The sequence below is a fragment of the Penicillium coprophilum genome, assembly GCF_028826855.1.
Source record: "Penicillium coprophilum strain IBT 35676 chromosome Unknown utg000004l_segment0_segment0, whole genome shotgun sequence".
NCBI classification, from domain to species: Eukaryota; Fungi; Ascomycota; class Eurotiomycetes; order Eurotiales; family Aspergillaceae; genus Penicillium; species Penicillium coprophilum.
The window spans coordinates 6664063-6686778 of record NW_026622723.1 but is presented as its reverse complement, the minus strand read 5'-3'; the positions used below and the strand labels follow the sequence as shown (position 1 = coordinate 6686778).

Genomic DNA, 22716 nt, shown 5'->3' with positions numbered 1-22716 from the left:
GAGATGCAGACCTGGGGGGGGACACGAATATTAATTATTAACAATATAAAAAGGAATTAATTGACGCGGCGTCAGAGACGCATTATGGTGAGAAGAAGAAAAATGGACAGCAAACGGAGATAGCCCTAAGCCTCCCTACATATAAAAGGATTGGGAAAACAGCCCATATCGCATGGATTTGAATTTTATTAGTCCAGAATAGGGAACCCAGCCTGAATGCAACAAGGAATATAAGAGGACACTAAGATTACCCACGCGAGTGTACCTGGGCTATCTATTTTGTCTCCACCGATCGCGCAATTGCCGATCTAGTAACGATCAACTTCGACAATCACTTACACAGACCAAAGAGAGAGAGAAAAGGATCCTCAAGTCTCCACACTGTGACGGAATTGTCTGTTTAGTTCGGCGAATATTGCCATTCAATCACAAAACGTGTTTTTCCGGGCTCTTGGAACTATCGTATTTTTTTTTAAAAAAAAAAAGTGTGAACAACGCATTGCAGATCCAAGAGTGAGCTGTCATATCATACCTCGCATTTAAGGGACACTTCGCCGTCATTTATATGCAAATTCCTTGCCCACGAACAAGAAAAATAGCCCTAAAGACTCTCAATTTGTACGAGTGGCGCTGCCCCATGACTATCGCAGTCGATCTATGCAGATTTGACAATTTGGCAACTTGACAACTTCACCGAATTGACCGAAGTGACCGAAGTTACTTTGGCTTTGACCGTAGACCTCTGACTTGACCAATCTCACTATTGTTCTGTAATGCCTGCAGGTCCAGGCTGTGTTAGCCATTGTTGACGCCTCGCAAACGCCCCTGCGGCGACGTGGTTGGGCCGCTAATTGACGAGGTAAGGAGTACATCTGAGACAACAGCTATCTTAATTTTATCTTCGGTCTGGTTCAATCAATCAGCGGTATTGCAGCACCTCTAGGATCTACCCCCCTGGGCGATCTTCTTATCGGCTGCCATTTCCAGAATACTGTGCCGTGTACAATTTTATGTACAATTGTATCTTTGCGGGCCATTTGGATGTGATGGATTGTGACGTGATTAGCCTCTGGCAAGATCTTTTTTTTTTCCAATCAAAATATGTATGGCCGCTGGCGTATTCCTGTTGGCATTCACATTAGCGTCTGATGGATTTCAAAGTAATAGAGTTACAAAATAGGCTCGTTTGATTTGCATTTCTTTTCTTTTTCGTTCCTTGCTTTTCTTCTTGACTCGAGACTTGATACGTTGGATTTATAATTCTGGAGTTTGTAGCTGTCTGCACCCGCTAGAATCCTGCACCAGGGGGACTCCGGGGTAAAGCTATAGCTATATCTTCCCAGCATGAGCAGATGAGCTTCGCCAAAATAACCACTCTGTGCTCAATTATATTTCAAGGAGGTCGTAATTATAAGCAAGTTCCCTGCTTCATGCTCAATAATAAATAATCAATTATCAACCCTAACAAGTATCTTATGCCATGTCACATCCGAAAGCGGTAGCCCGTGTCCAAATCACGTGTCGTGATCGACACCTATCAACAATGCCAAAACAAATCCTAATCCATACTGCAAACCATAATTCACACATCCTCCATCCAACCATGTCTGCATTCCTCTCCTCTCTGCGCCCAGCCATGCGCATGGCTGGTGCCCCTCAGACCGCACGCGCCTTCAGTTCCTCTCCCGCCCACTCCATCGCCCGTCTGACCCTCACCGGCCGCCTCGGCGCAGAGCCCGAGCTCCAAGCCACCTCTTCCGGCCAGGAGATCGTCAAGTACAACATCGCCACTTCTCACGGCAACCGCGATAACCGCCAAACGAGCTGGTGGCGCATCACGAACTTCGTCCCCGAGGGACCCCAGCGCGATTTCATCCTTGGCTTGCAGAAGGGGTAAGTCAACGCTCTTGATACATTTCTGGATCACGCGGGGCACAACGCTGCCTGTTCCGATTGTGTCTTCTCCGCTGGGTGCGTTGTCACTACATCGGCAGGCGCGCGGTCTATACAGATGGAGAGCGAGAGCGAGAGCGTAGGCTCGCGCTCGAAGGCTGCATGGGGATCGTGCAAGCCTGCTTGAGCATATGATGTATACCCGGCGGTCAGGCAATGCACGCTTGGAGGGGACATCAATCCTTCGTGTCATGTTCGTGGCTAGGTAGTGACGGCTATGATACAAACTTGCCCTGCCCAATTGCCCGCTATCCACTTGTGCCAATGCAGCAGAGTTGCGCTTGAACATGCAGATAAACTGACTTTTCCTCCGCAGAACCCTCCTGTACGTCGAAGGCGATGCCAAAATGGCCACTTGGGAAGATTCTGAGGGCCAGACCCGGTCCACTCTGAACATTGTGCAGCGTATGTCGATCCTCTGTTTCTCAATTTGCTCTCCCTCTCCGGGAATATGGGAAGAACGGAAGTTAAATCTAACACTTTTCTAGGCACTCTTGAGGTCCTCAAGCGCCCCGAGAACGGTGGCCACGACGAATCTCACTAAATGGCTTAGCCCGGGCCCTGTATCAATCTAATTTGTTGCTAGTTTCATTTTGGGGCTGACGAGATTGACTGAATCCTCCTTTGCGGTGTGATTTAGTATTGTACGATTATACCCTGAATACACTTCGTTTTGTAGTGGATGGATTCGATCTTGTAGCATGTGGTGTAGTATACCTAGGTATTCTGAACACCATTGGTTTTTTGGATTCAATATACGATTTGTTGATTGACTTGATCGTGCGAAGATCTACAAAGTCTATGCCAACCTATCGCCAACTCGCGGACTAGTGCAGGCTGCAGTCTAACTGGGAGCGGTTATGACAAAAGCAACAGGTGTACCTAACTAGGTATGTACACAATGACAAATAGGATCATCTGCAGATCTTCGCATATACTTGCAAGGATTTACCACTGTACTGGAACAGGCCTAGGACATAAGGTTGCAGGGCGAAGACAACTTTTAGCTAGGTAGCATGGAAGGAATAATGTACTAAGATTTTAGGGTCTTGGGGCCTGACTAGTGGATATTGGATCAAGGCCACGCTTTTGGCAACTCCAGATATAAAGAGTTCCTCCATTGGCCCTAGCTACACATGTAAAACATCGAGCATCGATGTCTACGAAGACACATGTTCAAAATCATTCCATTTTTCATATTTTATTTTGCACGAGAGCCATCCGACTTCGCGACGAATTATGTGTTATGATACCTAATTAGTAGTACTCTGATGTACAGTAGAATCCCATGACCCGGGATCAACGCAAAGGCAAGATTAGAATACCGTAAAAAGCCACTGCAGTCCCAGATACAGTCTCGAAGAACAAGCCCACTAAACCTGAACCCTAACCTCACTCTGTTGGCTGATGACCTGCCGCACATGAATGTAATCCCTATTAAGCTCCGGCGAAGTAGGCCCGCTGGACAAATCATGACTATCACGGCGACTAGCCCAAGCATTCGTGCATACGGTCTGTGAAGGAGTGGCGAGGTCGGTCAACAGGGTTCCATCGGTATCTCGACGAGTCTGACGTCTATTAAAAAGCGACCAGGGCAAGCTACTCCATCGAGACTTCTTAGTCAATTTGCCAGAGCCGCGTCGGGACAAGTGCGAAGAGGTGCCTTTTTCAAGATCGTTGTAGGTGCTATGTGTCGAGATAAAAGTAGCGACGGATTCCTTCTGGCGGGAGAATAGCGTTCTGGCTCGGGATTCGATACTGCCGACCAGGGTGGTTGCTGTTGAGGCGTGCCCAGGGGCCGGCGTGCTGTGTGTATCTGTTGGGGGCCCGATGCTTGGGAAACAGTAGCTCAATCCGAGGTACCAGAAGACTGTGCGGTACATGCGTGTTGCGTCGCGGCCGAAGCCAAAGAAGATAAAGATCATGAAGCCTGATGCGACAGGGGTCCAGCGGTCGAAGAAGACGGTGCCACCGATGGGGTATTTGACGATGGTGTGCCATTCTCCGTTGTGGATATTACCCCAGGAGTAGGAGTGCCAGGGCAGGGAGAGGGCAATGTCATTGTAGACAACGTAGCCTTGCAATGGGAGGATACAGACAAGCATTGATAAGGCAAGAAAGAAGAGCCGGAGGAAGCGGGATTTGCTGAGATTGCTGCTGGAGGCGCGAATGATGTTTGCGAAGTCGCTTCGGTACTTGTGTACACGAATAATGACCAGGCCTGTGATGTTCCTGTTAATGGAGGGTTTTTTGCACGAAGTTCGGATTATATACTTACAACAATAGTATGCTGCAATGAGGCAGATAATCGGCGGCCAGATCCACGCAAAGACGAGACTGACCCAACTCTCGTCGAAGTTGTTCACACACCCCGAAATAGCGAATAGCAAGTATCGGCTCTTCTGCCAGATGATTTGCGTGATCATTGCGATGACTGGAACAGCCACGCAGAACAGAATTTCCACGAACTGATTGCGCCAGCGTTGACCTTTGCTCGGGACTAATGTAGCCCGATCTGTGTCCAGTACAATTGCAAGACTTCGAAAGATACATGCCAGGCTTCCTGGGATGCCAACATAGCCAGCAGTCATAAATTTGACCTCGATATCGCAGAGACCAGCCCCGTCCCACCACGAACCCACGTTGTCCGTGGGCCATATGAGAGCATTGATAATGTTGAATAAGTTGAGTAGGATTGACCAGAATATCAGACTGGTAGCTGGGAAATTGCGATTCTTTCCATGCAGAATTAGAGGCGGAATGGCGAGAGCAATGGAGAAAGAAGATAGAATTGGCAAAACCACAGCCTGTGGGCGCCTTTGGTAAATATCCATGGCGGCAGTGGATGTAAAATTGAAATTAAAAAGACTATGTCGACGACCAATCTGAGCCTCCAATTCTTCTGCAAACTGACCAAGGAAATGAAGAGATAGGGTGACAGAAAGAAGAATGCGTTGAAACCATCCTCTCTCGATATAGAATGTATAGCTAGCCGGGGGAGGTCATGGAACGGCGATGTCTTATTGATATCTGAATAGTGAGAATCAGGAGGTTGATTCATAGCTCAAGACATCATGCCTTGAGCAAAGTCATGTACTATTCACGAAGAATGTATGGGCCGCAGAGGCAAAATCCGCGGCCGGGGGTACCTGGCCTTGACATGTTTGCGACAGGCAGAGAAACCTATCCATTGGATTAGTATTGAGTTAGACTAGAGAACTTACAATAATGAGATGAAAGAAGTTGAAAGAAATTGAATAAAGCAACGTGAAGTAGATGGGCTGGAATGTTGTGATTGAGCGAATAGTGTGAGGCGACACCAGTCCAGATTGGGGTGTCAATAGGCCCCAAGGGGGCGGGGATTTTATTCATTTGGATCCGTCTGATATTTTTGTCTGGGGAGATTTTCATGATTCATTATTGATCTAGACGTTCAGGAGAGATCGACCAGATTGACCAGATTCTTAAGGTGACCTCGGGCGAGGGAGTTGATGCATCCATCCTCGATGGGGTACGAAGTACAATGAACATGACAACACTGCGAAAAAAAAAAATGAAGTTTGTCGCAATATTGAAGATCTTTCCAATATGTGTAATGTCAGAACAGTGTGATATAATTGATCCAAGCTCAACGCATGTTTATTTTCACACTTTTTGTACACTATATCCCCCGTACCAGTATGATAGATAGCATCCTCGCAGAGCATAGTCAAGGGGATGAGCCTGGCGGTTTCACCAATGTTGTAAGATCCATAAGCTTGCGGCTCGGTCCTTTCTCGTTCGGAATGACAAGACTGTTGGTTTACCAGGGCATTTCCTTGGCAACAGTGTAGTTTTGCTTTTTGATAGAGCCCAAGGGCCTGGGCTGCCCTTCTTACCCGATGGCATGCATTGCAGCGTCAGTGGCTGACTGACTGAGAGGTCACCCGGTGGTACAACCAAGTAAGCTTGGAAGTCCAAGGCTAGTTCCTAGCTAAGCAGACAGAGGTGTCATACAAGAGGGTGTTAGAAGGAGACGAAGAAGTAGAAGGAGTGAAGAGAAAAGATGAAGGTGAGAAGGGCAGCAAGCATAAGGTCCCAAACAGACTCCAGAGCTCTCCTATCGCACGTTCCTTGATTTTGATCTCCATTCCCTCATTGGGTATGGGTCACCATTGAAATGCCCCTACATGGCCGCATGTACAATCTGCCACTAGAATCGTGATACATGATGCAGGGATCAATGTGTTGCGCCGGCAGATCAGGAACTCTTGAGAGGGTGTCCACCAGGCTAGTTGCTAGCTGGCATTGACTCTACAAGCCTCAGTTACCTGACAAGACATCATACACCAATCATCAGACTTCTGTTCACAAGTGCTGTGCGATACTACCTATCATAGGATCCATACTATGTAAAGCGAGAGAGACTGGGGGTGAAGACTTGATCATTTTCAATTACATTCTTGAAAAATTCCTTCCATTCTATGTACATAGCCACATTTAGTATACAATTCACACGTTAGATATCCAATGTGGTTAGGAGATTATTGAGTACAAGGGGTTCCACATACATCCTCATCCATCCTCTCTACACATACTCACCCCATTTTGGTCCAACTGCATACAACAGTAAAAATGGCTAGAAATTGCTCCGGACAATTTTTGTATGGAGCTGGTCTGTGCACGACAAAAACCCCATACAAAGCCACCTTTTGGATTTCCTGAGTGACTTTTTGGTTTTTGGGCTTGGACTTGGTCATTTGGTGGACCCTAGGGGGTTTCGGGGGTAGAAACACCCCCTGGGGCCCTGAGGCAATCCCCGGCCCGGGGTACCTAGACCCCCAATTATCCCGGGGGAAATAGGCATAACAGCACAACAGCATAACAGCATAACGGCAGATGAGCACCGAGATAGAAAAGGTCTCGAGTGCCATGTACTGCATGTTATGTAAGTCTTAATGTTTCTGAATATTCTGAATATTCTGCATAATCTATATCTATCAGTCGAGGATCTGCGAACCGGTTAGGTCTCATTGCATCATCGCCCCAACCTCGGTAAATGTACCCCGTTGTATACTCTGGAGTGAGAGGCAACATATTCCTCTTCCAACCTTTGGAGTCATCATGGCTGATTCGCCTACTCGCCCCTCAAATACACGTCGTTTTCGTCCCTTCGAGGAGAGTCAACGACGAAACTCGACCCTCTCAGACTCCCTCTCAGAGGCCCGCAACTCGATTCGCTCATCGACCGACGACTTGTTTCTACCGCGCGTCACGAAAGGTCATGCCGCACTCTCAGCCGAAGAATCGAATTGGCATTCTGCACCGCTCGGACTGGCCCTGCTGCCCGCAATTGCGGGTATTTTCTTTCATGAAGGTAGCTCCGTCGTCACCGACGTCACATTACTAGGCTTGGCTGCGATATTTCTCAACTGGTCTGTCCGGTTACCTTGGTATAAACTCCCCTAAACCATCCACCTATCTTCCAGAGCAAAAGTACAAGCACTAACTACATACATAATAGGGACTGGTATCGCTCGGCCCAGGCCATCCGACGAGAAGAAAGTGGATTCCCAGCGCCCGGCGATCCCCCATACGAGCTCGATCAAGAACAAGAACCCCAACCCAAACAGAAAGAAGCAGCAACAGCCACCTCCGAGCTCCAAATACACGAGCTTATAGCTCTAGCCGCCTGCTTCATATTCCCCATAATCGGCACCTGGCTCCTGCACGCCATCCGCTCCAGCCTCTCCCGACCCTCCGAAGGCCTAGTATCAAACTACAACCTAACAATCTTCCTCCTAGCCTCCGAAGTCCGCCCAGCCGCACACCTCCTAAGACTAATCCAAAACCGCACTTTACACCTCCAACGCATCATAGCCTCCTCCGCAAACCCAGTCATAAACCCAACGACTTTAGATGACCTAACAAAGCGCCTCGAAGAGCTCGAAGCTCACGTCGCAGAGACAGCAACCGCCCGCCTCGCTACCCAAAACAACGTCTCCCCGAAAGAAAAAGACCCTCTCGAAACATCCTCATCCATTGTCACTCACGCAGCTGTTGAAACCCGCAAAGCCATACAACCCGATATCGAAGCCCTGAATCGCGCCGTTAGGCGCTACGAGAAACGCTCCGCCCTCTTCACCCTACAGACCGATCAGCGCTTCGCGCACCTCGAGACCAAGGCCGCGGACGCGTTTACGCTGGCTGCTGCGGCGCAGCGGTCGGCCGAGTCGCGTCGGCCGAATTATGCGCTCGTCTTGTTAGATTGGGCTTGCGCATGCATCGTTGTCCCTGCTCAGATTGCGCTGTCAGTTCTTGGCTGGCCTGGGCGCGTGGTCTCCGGGTGGTGGGATGCCGTGAGACGTATCGTGATGGGGCGGAAGGTTAGGGTACAGCCGCAGCCGCAGCAGAGATCGAAGTCCAAGTCTGGATCGAAGGGGAAGACTGGAAGTGGAAGTGGGGGTGAGGGAGTGGAATTATCGGGTGCCTATCGGCAGAGTGGTGGGCTGGCGGCACTACAGCGGCGGCCTGGGATGAGAAATGGGGATGGGGCATGATGTAGATATGCATGGAGTTTTTTTCTGTTTTTATTGTTGACTGAAGATCTTTAGTGCGCTATGAGCTATTGGGGAAATGGGCATTGGTACGGGCTGAGGGATTGAGGTAATGGCGTTTATGTATGGACTTGAGCACTTCCAGGGCATGATCTATCATAACTATAGGATGAGAATATTGACTTGAGTTTGAATTCGAGGTTTCTCAGCCTTCATCACTAATATTTATGGGTGAGGGAAGCATGAAGATATAGCATTTGTACAGCATTATACACATCGATACAACGTGATGTAATCGAACAACTTGAAAGCCAAGTCTGAGGGAGTCAAAACATGTCCAGGGTCCAAATTTGAATAGCTCAGAGCCGGGCGACGAGACGAGGGAAAACACGCCTGCAAACCTCGCGACTGTATCTGATGAAAAAATCAGGATCGACCCCCAGATGGACCTCGATCATCCACCGCGATCATCTTTAAGAATGGTTCAATGATTGATCGCCTCCGCTCTTCGGATATACGGCGCTCTTTCTCTTTAGTCGGCAGTGGAGCAGAGGCAGAAATAAGGACGAGCGAAAATATAGATGCTAGAGCAGTCTCGACTGCTTGTCGGCGTGCTACCGAAGGGTTCTGACTCGTGGGGTCAGGGTTCGTGCTAATGGATGTGTTTGTGGAGCGGTTCTTGCGACGGAAACTGCCGCTGGTTATGAAGGCAGTAGCGGAAGCTGGAGTAGGAGATTGAGCTTGATCCGGACTTTCGGGTTCAGGCTGCTTAACTGCTGGCTCTTTGGACTTGCCGTGTTTTCCTTGACTGGATAATGGGACCATCGGTGCAGAGGAAGTCACCGGGGCCACTTCGTTGGCAATGCGGGCGAGCATGAAAGTGACAAACGTGAATGATACGCTGTGTGCTGGTGAGTATGCCAAGTGCTCAAGCACCCAGGCCTGGGTTTCTTCCCAGTTGCGAGGGGGTAATTTGTTTTTCTCGCGCGCGATTATCTGCTGCTCCATGTCTTGCCATACTTTCGCGGTGACGATGCCATCTTTGAGGGCATTGAGGAAAGTGAGAAGGGTTTCAGATAGGACCTCTAACCGATGCAGAGCGGATAATTCAGGGGCAAAGATTGAGCCAAGAGGCGTGTTGGTGTCAAGGGCTTCGCGCACGGAAGTTTGCAGTGCAGCACGCGCCTGCGGGTCCTTTAGAGTCCATGTATCAGGCTGGAAAGGCCATGCTCCCCCAGAGAGATCTGTTGCCCATGGGGCTTTATGCTCATCAGTTTCACCATTCGTCATGCTCCATTCTGCAACAGCACGCTCTGTCAACTCGGATATCGCCTCGGTCAAGCGGAAAAGCTCGCGAGGTGCGGACAAGCGAATTTCCGCGGAACTATCTGTGCTGGATGGGTGAGGGGTGTCTGATTCGGCCAAGCTTCGAGCACCTGCTTCTGGCATACGGGTCAATTCGTCAATACTGCAACCGAAGCAGGTGGGTAGCCAACGGCCGTGAACAGAGACAAAGTGGTCACGGCCACCATCAACATGTAGGACCAGTATGTCCTCTAATTTGACCTTTCCGACGTTTAGCAGTCGAACATGTTCAATGCTACGAACGTTAGCCGTGACGTCGACGTTCGCTACTTCCCCGGGGAGCAGTGTGTGGCTCTCAGACGAAGAAACTATCGCTGGGCCAGTGTCATGGGTGGTTTCTGCAGACTTGGAGATATGCATGACAAGCCACGAGAGTTTTTGTGAAATGGCCTCGTCGTCAACATTATGCCTCTCCGCAAACGAAAAAGTGGCTATAGTGCTGCTGGTGTTGGCGATAGTTAGGGACCGATGAGCTGGCACATCAAAGGCAATATCGCCGAATTCGATAGCGCCAGGTTCCTGGTCTGAATGCTTTTGGTCGCCATATTTGTCCACCACAACAGTAAGATCGGGCCGAGCTTCATTCTCAGCCTTGTCCAATTCCCGGGCCACTTCTTGGTGGACTTTTGCTTTGAGATCGCGATTGACCGCGTCAAAACTCAAGGTAAAGATGGCACCCAGGGGCTTGTGGTCCGACGAAAGAATGCCTTGATGAGACACATAATGGTCCAAGCGAATTGAATCGGAGGCAGAGTCCAATGATGCAATTGTAACTGCGTCATCATCGACTTGATCCTCGTCTGATATATACTCCTCACTGTTTGCACCGTCTGCGTCAGGGTCATATTCAAACAAGACGTTATCATCGGCAACAGCCTTGTCCAGCCCGCTTGCCTTCATCTCCTCGTCCCTCTTTCGTGCCACCTCCGCTTCCTCGTCGAGCTTCTCATGTCTCAGCTTGTCCCGGCGGGTGCGAAACAGAATCCGATCACACCAGCTGGGACCCCGTTGCTTCTCGCTCGAATCAAACATGGCCACACTCCCAACGTCGTATTTGTACGTCGGCAAGAATGTGATGTGGCCTTCTCGCCAGCCCTTGTGGAAAGCTGCTCCTTTTCTTCGTTGAAGTCCGAGTTGATCATGTGGGAGGAGTGAGGAAATTGTCGTTTGAAGAGATGCAGGATCATTATGAGGATCGATCTCTTCGTCGGTGACAGGATCGGTCGCTAGCCCTGTTTCTTCTTCTTCGGGGGGAGAGGAAGAAGGCGACTCATCACCAAAATCGGTTGTAGAGTCCTCAGAATGGCTTGACGACTGCCTTTCTTGGCGCTCTCTGTCGTACTCATTGGCTGTATGCCGAGCGAGGACTTGGCGCACATCGTCGCCGGAGATATCATCAAGGCGGTAATTAAGGTCACCAAACCAGAAAGTGAAATCTTCATCTCCAATTGCTTCACCTGATTCGCCCGACTCGTCATCCTCGGACCAGACTGAGTCAAATTTAGCACGTTGAACAATCTGAGAAGAATCCCAATTGCGTCGCTCTAAACTGCCTTTGTCAGACCCTGCTGCGAGATGACAGTTGATAAAGACCAAACGGGTCGTTTCGCCCAGGACAAGGCGCGTTGCTACTCCGCCCTTGTTTCCCATGTACCCCATCAGACCTGTACCAACAGAGGTACTACTAATAGAGGAAATACTGTCTCCAATGGCGGGTGACGCATATATCAGAAGCAACAGACCGACCAGCTGGACTTCGGAAACAAGCTCATATCCTCCCGGTAGCGCCTTTTGGACTGCCTCCTTCCACCGCTTGGATGGCGCCAAGTCGACATATGGTCGGAGAGCTTCCGTTGGGGACGAAATATCAACCACTTCTTGCAAGCCCAAGACGTAGAGGTCTATCTCTTCGGGGCTGTAGTGAAATGTTCCTTTTTTGGCGCGATCTGATTTCTGCTGGTCATTCTTACTGGACGATTGAGATTCTGGCTCCCGTGCGTAGTTTGTCCCGGAGAACCTCTCGCACACCCCGTCTCCTTGAACAAACCACCTGCCGACGTCTTTCTCAGTGCCGGAGATGCCGGCTACATTCCACGTGCCGACTTTGACTCGAATAGATCTTCGGCGCGTGTACTCGGCTTTTCTTGCTCTAACTCCACGCGAAAGTGACAAAACATCGAGTTCTGGGTTCTTGGCCTCTTCTGCATATTCCGACTCGTGGCCCTTGTGCTCTGACGCGGACGAGGACGAGGTTTGGGATTTGCTGCTCATGGTGTATGGTTATACGGTGGAGCCAGCAAGTAAGGGAGCTTCTTTGCCTCGCTTGATTATGGGTTGAGACTTGGTAGGGCGGCAGTATGTAGCGTGGTGTATGTATGAGTGTGTGCGCTTGCGCGGTTCTTAATTCCGGCAAGAGAAAATAGGCTGTAAGGGTTGACACAATATGATAACAGGGCGACGGTGGCTACCATAGGATAAATAGAAAGAGTTGGGAGTATCAGTTGTATAATGCGACAATGGCTCGGTCATTTCATCACAGAAGTTCATCCCACCAAGGTTTAGAAGGCTCGTATCGTCATGACGTAGAACGCGGGGAACAGAGGTGTGTTTTGAAATCGAACAGGAAGAAATGAAATATATGCCAGTATCCAAATATCCTACTTGAGGTTCAACAGAAAAGAGGATTGAGAGTTGAGAATCGAAGGTAGAGAGAAGCGGATAAGCGCGAAGGCGGAGCAATGACGATATGCCCCAGCTCCTTCCGCATCTTTCACACCTTCCAATGGCTCCCACAGAAAATATGACTTCGCGCAAACCTCGTAGACAGAATAATCACAATCCTGTCAACATCACCGATTATGAATCTGATACCCCATACTATTCTGACATGCAGCAACAACCTGCACCCCCGCTCCGCTCGAACGAAGACCTCAACCTCTCCGTCATCCGCCGCCACAAGCCCTCCGTGACCTCCATCCTATCACTCGCCCCTTACGCAGTGGTCTACATCTTCAGTCCCACCACGAAACAATGGGAAAAGAACGGAGTTGAAGGAACCTTGTTTGTGTGCCAGGAAACACAAGGCGATCTAGGCGAAGAGCGCTACACTGCCTTCGTACTAAACCGCCGCGGGCTGAACAACTTCGATCTTCCCCTCACCGACAGAGAGAATGTCGAAATTACAGATGACTATGTGATTCTCAAAGCGGAAGAAAGTTCTCAAGGCGAATCCGGACAGAATGGCATCGCCGACCCCTTGCACCCGCAGAATGTGCCTAACAACCAGACCGCCACGAACAACGTGCGCATTTACGGTCTTTGGATTTACTCAGAGCCGCCGCCAAACTCCACCGCAGAGAGTCGCACCATCAATGCCCAGATGATCCTTGAGTGCGCCACCCACGCTGGGGAGAGCTTGAAGCTAGCTCGCGAGCGCCTCGAGGCAATGCGCCAGAACAGCCTACACCTCGCGGCAGCGGCAGCTTCCACAACGGCTCCCCCGATAGAGGAAATACAGGCTGGGGTACCTATGGGACGTCAGATCTCGCTGAAGGATCTTTTTGGCCAGCAGCGCGCTCAGGACGACGGTTGGAGTGTGCGCGCACACCATGTGGGCCCCGAGCAGCACCAGCAGCATCAGCAACTATACCCACAACAACCTAACTACCAACACATGATGCCTCAGCAAATGCCGTCTCCTGCTCCCCCACCGCAGGCGCAATCCGATGTGCTAGGAGATCTGTTCCGGAGGGCAGGATTAGCCCATCAAGGCAATGGACAGGGGCACTAGAGTGCAAAATGGCCACTTCGGATCCCTCAATCATTTGAACATGGCGTCTAGCTTTATGATTTATTTCTGCATATTTGAATAGCTTTGGGCACTTTGTCATTCGGATGGGAATGGGCGTGGCGTAACGTCTCTTGAGATACCCGTTACAGTCTGCGCCAATGGCGAAATTCATTTGTCTTTATGTAGTACATGCCTGATCCAATGCATAGATTGTAGAAACTATAGCCTCTTTTTCAGGCCACAATCTGTCCAATCATCCCTGCAACCTTTTGCGCCATCACATCACTGTGTTCTACAGACTGTCAGCAAGGCTACGTATCGTAGTCAATCGTAGTCAAGGTCAATAAAGAGTAACTTACTCAAACAAAAAGCATGTGGCAAACCCTCTTCACAGACAATCATAGTTGGCCCAGCCTGTTCTCCCTTCCGCCCACGCACCGCGACAATATCATCCCTCGTCTGATCAGCTACCCAGTGATCGTTACGACCAAAATAGAAAAACAGCTTAGCGATAGGCTCGCGCGCCGATGCAGCACCCCAGACATCATCACTCCATCTGTCCGAAGTGATAGTCTTCATTTCATCGGCAGCCATATATCTAGCCAGGCGAAGTAATTAGCTAAACTCAAACCACAGCCGGAAGAACACAACACATACAAAGCTTGCCGCACCCCACGCGGACTCTTCAAAAAAGCACAAGTGGTGTCCAAAGCATGAACGGGGGGGATCACCCATGACCATGCGGATCACATATCGAAGAAGCGATGTCGGGAGCAGGAACGTAAGCAGTCGTGCGAGGAAACTCACGACCACGGCAAGACGGGGGATGATCGACAGCAAAGTCTATGCAGGCGAGCAGATATTAGCACGAGATGAGAGAAAACGCAGCATCTGGCAAGATGAACGTGGAATTTATGGTACGTACCGTCAATTTCTGTCCCGAGGGTGACGCTGCGATATCCTTGACAGTCGGGAAAAGCATCGCTCCGCCGACGATATTGAAGGTGCTTTGGGGGCTTTCCTCCCGGTGTCGCCTCAGGATTTCCATGGCGATATATGCACCAACGGAGTGTCCAATCAGAATGACTTTTTGTCTGGTTCCAGAATTCACGGTACCGTTAAGGTTGGGTTCGTCTGCCATCAGGGCAGCGAGCTTTCCCTGAACAAAGCAGATCTGATCTTCCAAGTTGAGATCGATGCCATTGTCCTGTGACGGCGACGGCTGGTGTTCATTGATTTCAAAGCCACTGAGAGAACAGCCATGGATTTGAAATGATGGTGGGCTTGGTGAATGTCTCTCTTTTGGCTGGTCTAGATACTTTGAGAGGAGAGAGAGGAATGGGTGGTAGTAGCCGATCAGACCCGGATTGCCGGAGATGAAGAAAATTGTCGTCTTCTGGTCTGACGGAGAACCTGTAGTGGTGAGAAAGGTATTTGGTGTAATTTCGGGTGCCATTTTTTGTTTGGCTTGGATTATTGGGTCTGCTGTAAGACTCTATCATGGGGTTTCATCTAGGGTATAGATGGCTACGGAGTTGTTGGGTGATCTGGAGTTGGTGAGTGGTAGTCTAGGGCAAGAGGAACAGTTGGAGGGATATAATTACGAGAATTTTGCCCCTTCGTTATATATATTCCGCGTACGTGACTCCTCTGGGTGGTTGAATGGATTGTTTGGGATTGATAGGGAGGTGAGGTCGGACCTGGGTAGCTGGTGGATCCAAGCACTCTACGTCTAGAGCTAGATATACCATGCTAGCCCCTTGATCACCCAAAATACACAAGTCGTTTATCAAGACTAAAAGAAATCCCGAGATATATGTTCCTGGGCTGTATAGGTATTTTGTGGGCAGGGCAGATACTGAGCAGACCGTACATAAGGCACTACAGATAATTCCAACACGTAAACATGAAGACAGCGGGATATATTGCAACGACTCCATTCACGGATGCAGGGATCCTTCACTGGCCAATAATTTAAAACCGACCAGAAAAATCAAAAGAATAGACACCGCAAGGCTAGATCCAATGCATTGCCCAGACGCCATGCCATGTACATCAACACTCATAGTTCAAGCCATAGAAGGCAACACCTGATATGACCAGGAGGAAAATGGGCAAGTACCCTTAAAAACGGAACGAAACAAGAAGAAAGGACATCGCCCAATGAACAGTAAGAGATGAAATATAGGGGATCCCGCAACCAAGTCTGGTATCTAGGCCATGGAAAAAAGAAACTGAATTCAAGAGAAACGCCTGGCTTGTGAGGTATGGTTATCCACCCTCATTACCCTGACTATCGTCGCGGTTCTCCTTCTCATAGCTTTCGCTCATCACTTCTGTGCGGTTGTCCGTTTCTGAAAGGGGCTTGGCCGTTAATCCAATATTGATGGCAATTCTCTTGGGCGCGGTGCTGGTGACCCTATTAAGAGCAGCCGGTGAGGCATTCTTGTCTGTCAATGAGCTGGCAGAGTTTTTCCGGTTGATGATGAAGGCGCCAGAATTGCTGCTAGTTGAACTTCTTCGTTTGGGTCCCGATCCCGCAGTAAGCTTGCTAAGCTCATCATCGTCCTCTTCTTCGCGGCGACGCTTCTCTGCAAGTCGCTCTGGCGCAGGGGGTTCGAGGTGGGTGGTGACGCAGAAACCTCGGTGGAAGTCTCGGTTGGACTGGCCACTGACTGTTGTTCTGCTCCTTCCGGTTTGGTATCCATGATGTCCTCCTCGTCGTCATCTGGGTAGTCAACCAATGGTTTGACGACCGCAGAGAGGGGTTCGCTTGAAGCTTCATCAGTAGTGGCTGCACGGTCCTGTGTCCACTTTATCTTGTCTGGTTAGCCGTTTGCTCTGACTGTCTCAATTCAAAAGGTGCCTACCTCGTCTTCGTCGTCGGACGTGTTAAAATAATCTTCTTCTGCTGGGTCCATCTCTCTTGCTCCCTGCCAACGCTGACCATTAAGGGGAATTCTGCGCGGAGCATTACTGTCATCCTGACTGAAAAGCGCCGTGTCGACCTCCGCTCCGTATCCCTGCATCTGGTCGTATCGAAGAATCAGACTCTGGAAGGTATCAACGTAAACAATGTTCTCGAGCTTCTCGCGATATTTTTCGACCACATGAAGGATGAAAGGTTTGATGTTCTCCCGCTTGATAAATTCAAAGAGTTCAAGACAGGCCGAGTTGAGCAGGTTGTCGCGCGGCATTGTCTCATAAACAATGTCGAGAATCAACTCAAAAGTGTTATTGTGTGTCATCAGAGCTTGGTAGAAGGTATCTTGGAGGCTGATCAAGGTGCGGAAGAATTTGAGGGCGACTTGTTTGGGTTAGCTATTGCTTCTACGTAAAAAGTTGCCTTACACTCACCGAGTTTGAGGTGTTTCTGGGGTACCCGCAAAAGCTGTGCAACGCGAGGCGCGAGGGATTCACTCTGGATAGAGTTACGTGTGCGGAAAAGATGTTGGCGGACGAAGAAGGTGAGGATATCAACAAGATGCGAGTAGAGGGTGACCTCTTGGAATGTCAAATCATTAACTAGATTCAAAATTAGCAAAATTCTTCATCAACCAAGAATCTCACCACGTACGAGCTGTGCGATTTGCAAGCTGTTTAAGCGGTTCGAAAAGCCTTTTGGAGGACTCATCAAAATGTTGCTGAACAAATGCATCAGAGAGAAGGTTGTGAGTGCGGACTTTGAGGTAATCGGGTCCAGCCCGACCAAGCGGATCCTGCATAGGAATCTGAGGATCAAGGAGGACCTTGATAGCATCAGCAAGTTGGTTTTTGACACCAAGGTCGGTCTCCACATGAAGAAGGTCAATCAAGGTGTCTGTGAGTGGTGTCTTTTTCTCGTTGACAGCCTTGAGCATATAACCTCTCATCATGACTGGATCGTGATCCAACAGAACCACTAGGATATCAATTCCAGTTGTGCGCATAGCTGGATTCAAGTGCTTGACGGCAAATGCTATCACTGCAAACAAGCCATGACTAATAAAATTGGCGAACAGTTGGGCCCGCGATGGTGCCTGCAAGTTCTTCGCGATGCCAGCACACTGGTGAAGAAATTGCACGGCGTCATCCTTGCGCCTTTGGTCCGGATTTCTCGGGTCGAAGACTTGAAATAGGTCTCGCAGGAACGGCCCATTTGCTTGGATGTGATTCACAATCTCCATTTGATTGAAGAATATGAGAGAATTGAGCACCGAAAATGTCGGGTCGTCCAAAATCCGAGCCAGCACCACATCTTTAAGATATTGCAGCCTCCATGTACTCCGAATCTTGCGGCGAATAAGCGGATCCTTGATCGGGACGACTTCCTTATATCGCGATTTGTCTGCGAGGTATTGTCGGTGGTTTGCCTTATGTGTGGGGAATTCAGGGTCATCTGTTGTCGTCAGCATCAATCACATTGGGCTTTATGTCAGGGTAAAGTCGGGTAGAACATACATTCTAGCGCCCCAACCACCCCGAGGATGACATGATCGGCGACCACGGTTTCAATGATGCTATTGTCATTAAGCAAAATGAGAGATTTCATGATATTGCACAAACGATGCAAATCGACCAAGCTCTCCAAATCCTCGGCAATTGTCACTAGTGGCACCAATTTGGCGATGTATTCGTCGCGAATGATGTATTTGGATAACGCATCTCGACCGCCCTGTGTCATGCTCGCAGCTCGGACAACCTGTTCGATTTCGGGGAGATTTACGAGTTCGGGGGCCGGTAGTACGATGGACTGGTAGCTATCAAGGTCGTCGGACAAGGCATCATCTTGGAAAACAATTAGAGCTGCCAGCTTTGAAACACGCGACAAACCTTACCAGCCGAAGTAAGACTCAAGAGATGTTGTTGAACGGCATTGACAAAGTCCCTTTGAATGGGTTAGTCCATGCGCGTAAAGATTTTTTTGTTGATTTCTCACCAAATGACCGCACAGCCTTCTGCCTCTTGGAAACTCAGCGCCATATCCGTGCCATTCTGCTCCGTCCAAACAATCAAAGTCTCTGAATCGCGTCATACAGTTAGTTCTAAAGGGACACTAAGCAATGATGGGACGATCATGGCGGGATAGGTACCCTGTTGTTTTTGATAGCCATCGTCCTTGGTGATCCGCGTCTCGAGTAGAACGCGATTTGGTAGGTCTTCAGATTCGACGAATATACGAGGCTCCTCCTAGTCCAAAGCGATCAGTTACTGATGATGATAGTGATGCGCATGGGATTGCGCGCGATGAATCATCGTCGCTCCCATAGTGCGCGCACAACACGCGACAACTCACTCCTAAGATCTGACCCGTGCAGAAGCCAGTCCCTCGGTCAAACCAATCATTGTCTTTTAGTTCATAGACCTTCACTCGTTTGCGACCGTCGGGCGGCTGTACTTCCAGCGCCATGGTCCGGCAGGAACAGGGAACGGCGTCTCGTCACTCCGGGCCTGATAAAAGTGCACCGGCGCGAGAGGAGAGCCAAAAGGCGGTAGGGGGAAAAAATAAAATTAAATTAAAGGTTATCGGAGGATTGTGTCGAGCCTTGTTTAGAAAGGGTTTGAAAGGGACGAAAAGAGGGAATGGAGGTGGAGATCGCAATGATGAAAGAGTCTGCGGAGGGGATGACGATCGGGGAACAGACCTGGTCCACCTGATGGCCTCGGCAGGTACTTGGGATTTTTGAGTTCCTTTGGAACACAGGAGTTTTGGCAAAAGAAGCTTCTTTAGAACATCTGAGAAAAGGGACCTTTTTGGATCTTCTAGAATTTACTTGATCCCGACTTTATCTAGATTCCTCCACCTCTCCCCAAGGTACCTAAAGTACATAGATACTTTGGACAACTTCAGGCGATATAAGTACCCGGGATTAGGTACCTATGTATCGATTGTGCACAGAATTACACTATCTTACTAGGAATGCAGCTTATGCTAAAATTTAGACTACTTTGTCCTCGTCATTCTGGTGTTCTTCCGTGATCGGCAGAGCTGGGGAATCCATCCACATTCTCTCTCAGGGGTTTTCGGAATGGATTTTATATGTCATAAAGTATTTATGACAGAATGCGATTTGTGCACCCGGGACTCCGTAATATAATTTAAGATTCATCTATCAATCTATAATCTATAAATATTCTCTGCAACTCAACGCATGGATCTCCACATAATTACCAAGCTCCGGAGGGGTACACGGGAAGTACTTCCCAGGTCAACGACTAGCCCTCTCTTTGAGTATTCGCCAAGTGTCAGCTGTCTTACTTCAAGCTGCTGACATAAAAGACCAGATGGACGGCTCTGTCCGCAGCACAGACCCTCACCGCCCCCACTTTCCCTCCGCTGATTGGCCGTTGATACCATGGAAGATTCTTATCGAAGATTGCCCGATCAGGAAAGGTTCCAGACGCCTGTTCCGGGCTACCTCGTAAGGTTTGAGATTTCTGCTTCTTCCTATTCATCACCACGGTATATCGACACACGAGCGACTTCGGGAGTTTTGCGCTCGTTCAATTTTTATAAAGCTCCCTTTTAGCACGTTATTGCTTGAACCTGCAACTGGTTTGCCATTTGCATTCGAATACCCCGCTTTCGGACCTCGCACTATGTCGGAGTCGAAGGACCAAATCACTGTCCAGGCGTCTGGTGTAGACCACCCACTGCCTAATGATGCTCGGGTAGTCGCACAGAGTTCGAGTTCCCAGGCGGAAGCCTCCGAGCCCTCTGTGCAACCTGCGGACCTGGTCGATCAGAAGAAAGGTTTCTTTGCCTATTTCAGGACCAAAGAATTCTATATTACCGTGATTCTGGGGTAAGTGTGACTTCAAACTCTACCGGCTGATCCTTCAATCCTAACTCAATCGCTCACAGCCAAGTTCTCGCCATTGCCAATACCTCGACCAGTACCTTCACTACGCTACTTGGTCAGGAACATTGGGCAGTCCCTGCGTTCCAAACCTTCCTCAACTATGTTCTCCTAAACACCATTTTTACTCCTTATACGATGTACCGTTACGGCTTTAAGGGCTGGCTCCGACTGGTATACCGTGACGGCTGGAAATGTATGCCACACGTTCCCTCCCCTCACATATTCGATGTATAGTCTCGTCTAACCGTCCACCCCCGCAGACATCATTCTTGCTTTCTGCGATGTAGAAGGCAACTACTTCATTGTGCTAGCATACCAATACACCACCATGCTAAGCGCGCAACTGATCAACTTCTGGGCCATCGTCGTGGTCGTCGTAATCTCATTCACTTTCCTGCGCGTGCGCTACCACTTCACCCAGGTGCTCGGCATTGTGATCTGTATCGGCGGCATGGGCATTCTCATCGCCTCGGACCACATCACTGGCACCAACGGCGGAGACATATCCAAAGGCAACCAGCTGAAGGGCGACTTGTTTGCGCTGCTCGGTGCGTCCTTCTATGGCCTCACTAACACGGGGGAGGAGTACTTCGTCAGCACTCGGCCTGTGTACGAGGTGCTCGGCCAGATGTCATTTTTCGGAATGATAATCAACGGCGCGCAGGCCGGTATCTTCGACCGGACCTCCTTCAACAATGCGCAGTGGAACGGAAAGGTCGGCGGATACCTCACCGGTTACACGCTCTGTCTGAGCATGTTCTACTGTCTCGCCCCGCTGTTGTTCCGTCTTTCGTCCGCGGCTTTCTTCAACGTCTCTATGCTCACGATGAACTTCTGGGGTGTGATCATTGGCGTCGAAGTCTTCCATTATAAGATCCATTGGATGTACCCAATTGCGTTTGTGTTGATCATCATCGGCCAGCTCATCTACTTCCTCGCCCAAAAGGTCTTGAGTGAAGCCCGCAAGCCCTGGCTTGGGGTCAACCAGGAGCGTGGTGTTGTCGGTCTTTTCACTGCGAAGAGGAAGATCGTGCATGCCGTGCCTTCTGCTGCAGAATATCGTGATCAAGACCCTGCTGAGCACATTCCTGAGCATCCACCCGCAGTGAACACCAGCTCTGTCTGACCGTTGTCTTTGGTGAATTTCCTCGTTTGTCTTCTTCCTCTTTTGTACATCCTTGGGGAATTACGGATATGACTGCACATATAAGGAAATCTCTCAGATTTTGTTCTATCTGCTGCCTTGGATGTCCTCAAGTCCGTGTCACCATTACTTTGATCTTGAGAAGCCATGGACCATGAGAGAAGAAGTTGATATTGTTTGCGTGCTTTCAACTAATGCTTAATTCTTTTCGAAAATTGCTACTTTCATCCTGTTCAGATTAAACTACCAATCTTCATCTCGGCAATAAATAAATTCGCAATTTACCACCTATCATAAGTGTATCTCGTCAGCATACCCCAGAAGCAACATCGAAACTCTCGGTACTAGGACTGAGCTAGAATAGAACGACCATGTGGTATTAGTGTAAGAGCGTGGTAAACCCTCCGAACCAAGATCAAACCAGAACCTGAATACATCAGACTAACACATTGCCAGATGGAAAGCCCTAGATAGGAGGGACAACCACCCTACCGTGAAGCCAGAAACACGTCATGGTGCCTTTGTAGGACAGGCGCCGAGCAACCAAGAGATAAAGATAGTGATAGATATCCATAGATACACGTAGGGACACAATTTTCCCTTGATGAAGTGCATAGCAAGCTCAGAAAGACCAGACCAAACCCAGAATCCATTCAAGATAATAAGTAAACACACTCCAGTAAACCTAGCCCTTCTTACAACTGCATTATACCCAAATCTTTCCCAAGAGGGGAAGAAGGAAAAGAAATGAAAACGATGAAAATGCGTCAAATCCAAATAAACATCCGTTTTGAGCCTCGGTTCGCCTCCCATCTCCATATAGAGATATGTAGTAAAAAAAAAGGCATCCAAAATTAAATAAAAATCACAATGTGCAAGTTTCCCGTACCGCCACCCCCAAAAGATAAATAAAAAAAAGATAAGACCTGTGCATCCGACATGAAAAACACCGAGAAAAATGAGACAGTTCATACATAGCCCACGAGCATCACAGATAAAGCGCCATATTTCCGACCATATTCGCACGGGCACCGCAAGAGCAAAAACAAGAAAGCAAGACAAAAAAATAACGTCAACCCCAGACCT

General features: G+C 49.1%; 8 protein-coding genes across 8 annotated transcripts; 4 read left to right on the top strand and 4 right to left on the bottom strand.

Annotated features, from left to right (window-relative positions):
- Positions 1-1603: 1603 nt before the first annotated feature.
- Positions 1604-2497, top strand: N7500_006944 (single-stranded DNA-binding protein; the record flags this gene model as incomplete). The annotated part of the gene is made up of 3 exons (XM_056678088.1): positions 1604-1893; positions 2270-2358; positions 2442-2497. 3 exons carry the CDS (start codon positions 1604-1606, stop codon positions 2495-2497), a joined length of 435 nt encoding a protein of 144 aa, XP_056533088.1.
- An 829-nt stretch (positions 2498-3326) lies between these two features.
- N7500_006943 (pheromone receptor) lies at positions 3327-4787 on the bottom strand (the record flags this gene model as incomplete). The annotated part of the gene is made up of 2 exons (XM_056678087.1): positions 3327-4174; positions 4232-4787. 2 exons carry the CDS (start codon positions 4785-4787, stop codon positions 3327-3329), a joined length of 1404 nt encoding a protein of 467 aa, XP_056533087.1.
- Positions 4788-7056: 2269 nt separating this feature from the next.
- Positions 7057-8492, top strand: N7500_006942 (uncharacterized protein; the record flags this gene model as incomplete). Its single annotated transcript, XM_056678086.1, has 2 exons — positions 7057-7367; positions 7457-8492. The coding sequence occupies 2 exons, from the start codon at positions 7057-7059 to the stop codon at positions 8490-8492; spliced, it is 1347 nt and encodes a 448-aa protein (XP_056533086.1).
- A 423-nt stretch (positions 8493-8915) lies between these two features.
- Positions 8916-12125, bottom strand: N7500_006941 (phosphatase family protein; the record flags this gene model as incomplete). Its single annotated transcript, XM_056678085.1, has 1 exon — positions 8916-12125. One exon carries the CDS (start codon positions 12123-12125, stop codon positions 8916-8918), a length of 3210 nt encoding a protein of 1069 aa, XP_056533085.1.
- A 511-nt stretch (positions 12126-12636) lies between these two features.
- Positions 12637-13644, top strand: N7500_006940 (Dcp1 family protein; the record flags this gene model as incomplete). Its single annotated transcript, XM_056678084.1, has 1 exon — positions 12637-13644. One exon carries the CDS (start codon positions 12637-12639, stop codon positions 13642-13644), a length of 1008 nt encoding a protein of 335 aa, XP_056533084.1.
- Positions 13645-13877: 233 nt separating this feature from the next.
- N7500_006939 (bifunctional triacylglycerol lipase/ester hydrolase) lies at positions 13878-15100 on the bottom strand (the record flags this gene model as incomplete). The annotated part of the gene is made up of 4 exons (XM_056678083.1): positions 13878-13936; positions 14004-14242; positions 14291-14487; positions 14570-15100. 4 exons carry the CDS (start codon positions 15098-15100, stop codon positions 13878-13880), a joined length of 1026 nt encoding a protein of 341 aa, XP_056533083.1.
- Positions 15101-15915: 815 nt separating this feature from the next.
- N7500_006938 (SMEK family protein) lies at positions 15916-19033 on the bottom strand (the record flags this gene model as incomplete). Its single annotated transcript, XM_056678082.1, has 10 exons — positions 15916-16247; positions 16310-16457; positions 16515-16951; positions 17002-17169; positions 17222-18022; positions 18085-18411; positions 18462-18511; positions 18563-18644; positions 18717-18813; positions 18920-19033. 10 exons carry the CDS (start codon positions 19031-19033, stop codon positions 15916-15918), a joined length of 2556 nt encoding a protein of 851 aa, XP_056533082.1.
- Positions 19034-20223: 1190 nt separating this feature from the next.
- Positions 20224-21612, top strand: N7500_006937 (DUF914 domain membrane protein; the record flags this gene model as incomplete). The annotated part of the gene is made up of 3 exons (XM_056678081.1): positions 20224-20429; positions 20489-20679; positions 20747-21612. The coding sequence occupies 3 exons, from the start codon at positions 20224-20226 to the stop codon at positions 21610-21612; spliced, it is 1263 nt and encodes a 420-aa protein (XP_056533081.1).
- Between the last annotated feature and the right edge of the window lie 1104 nt (positions 21613-22716).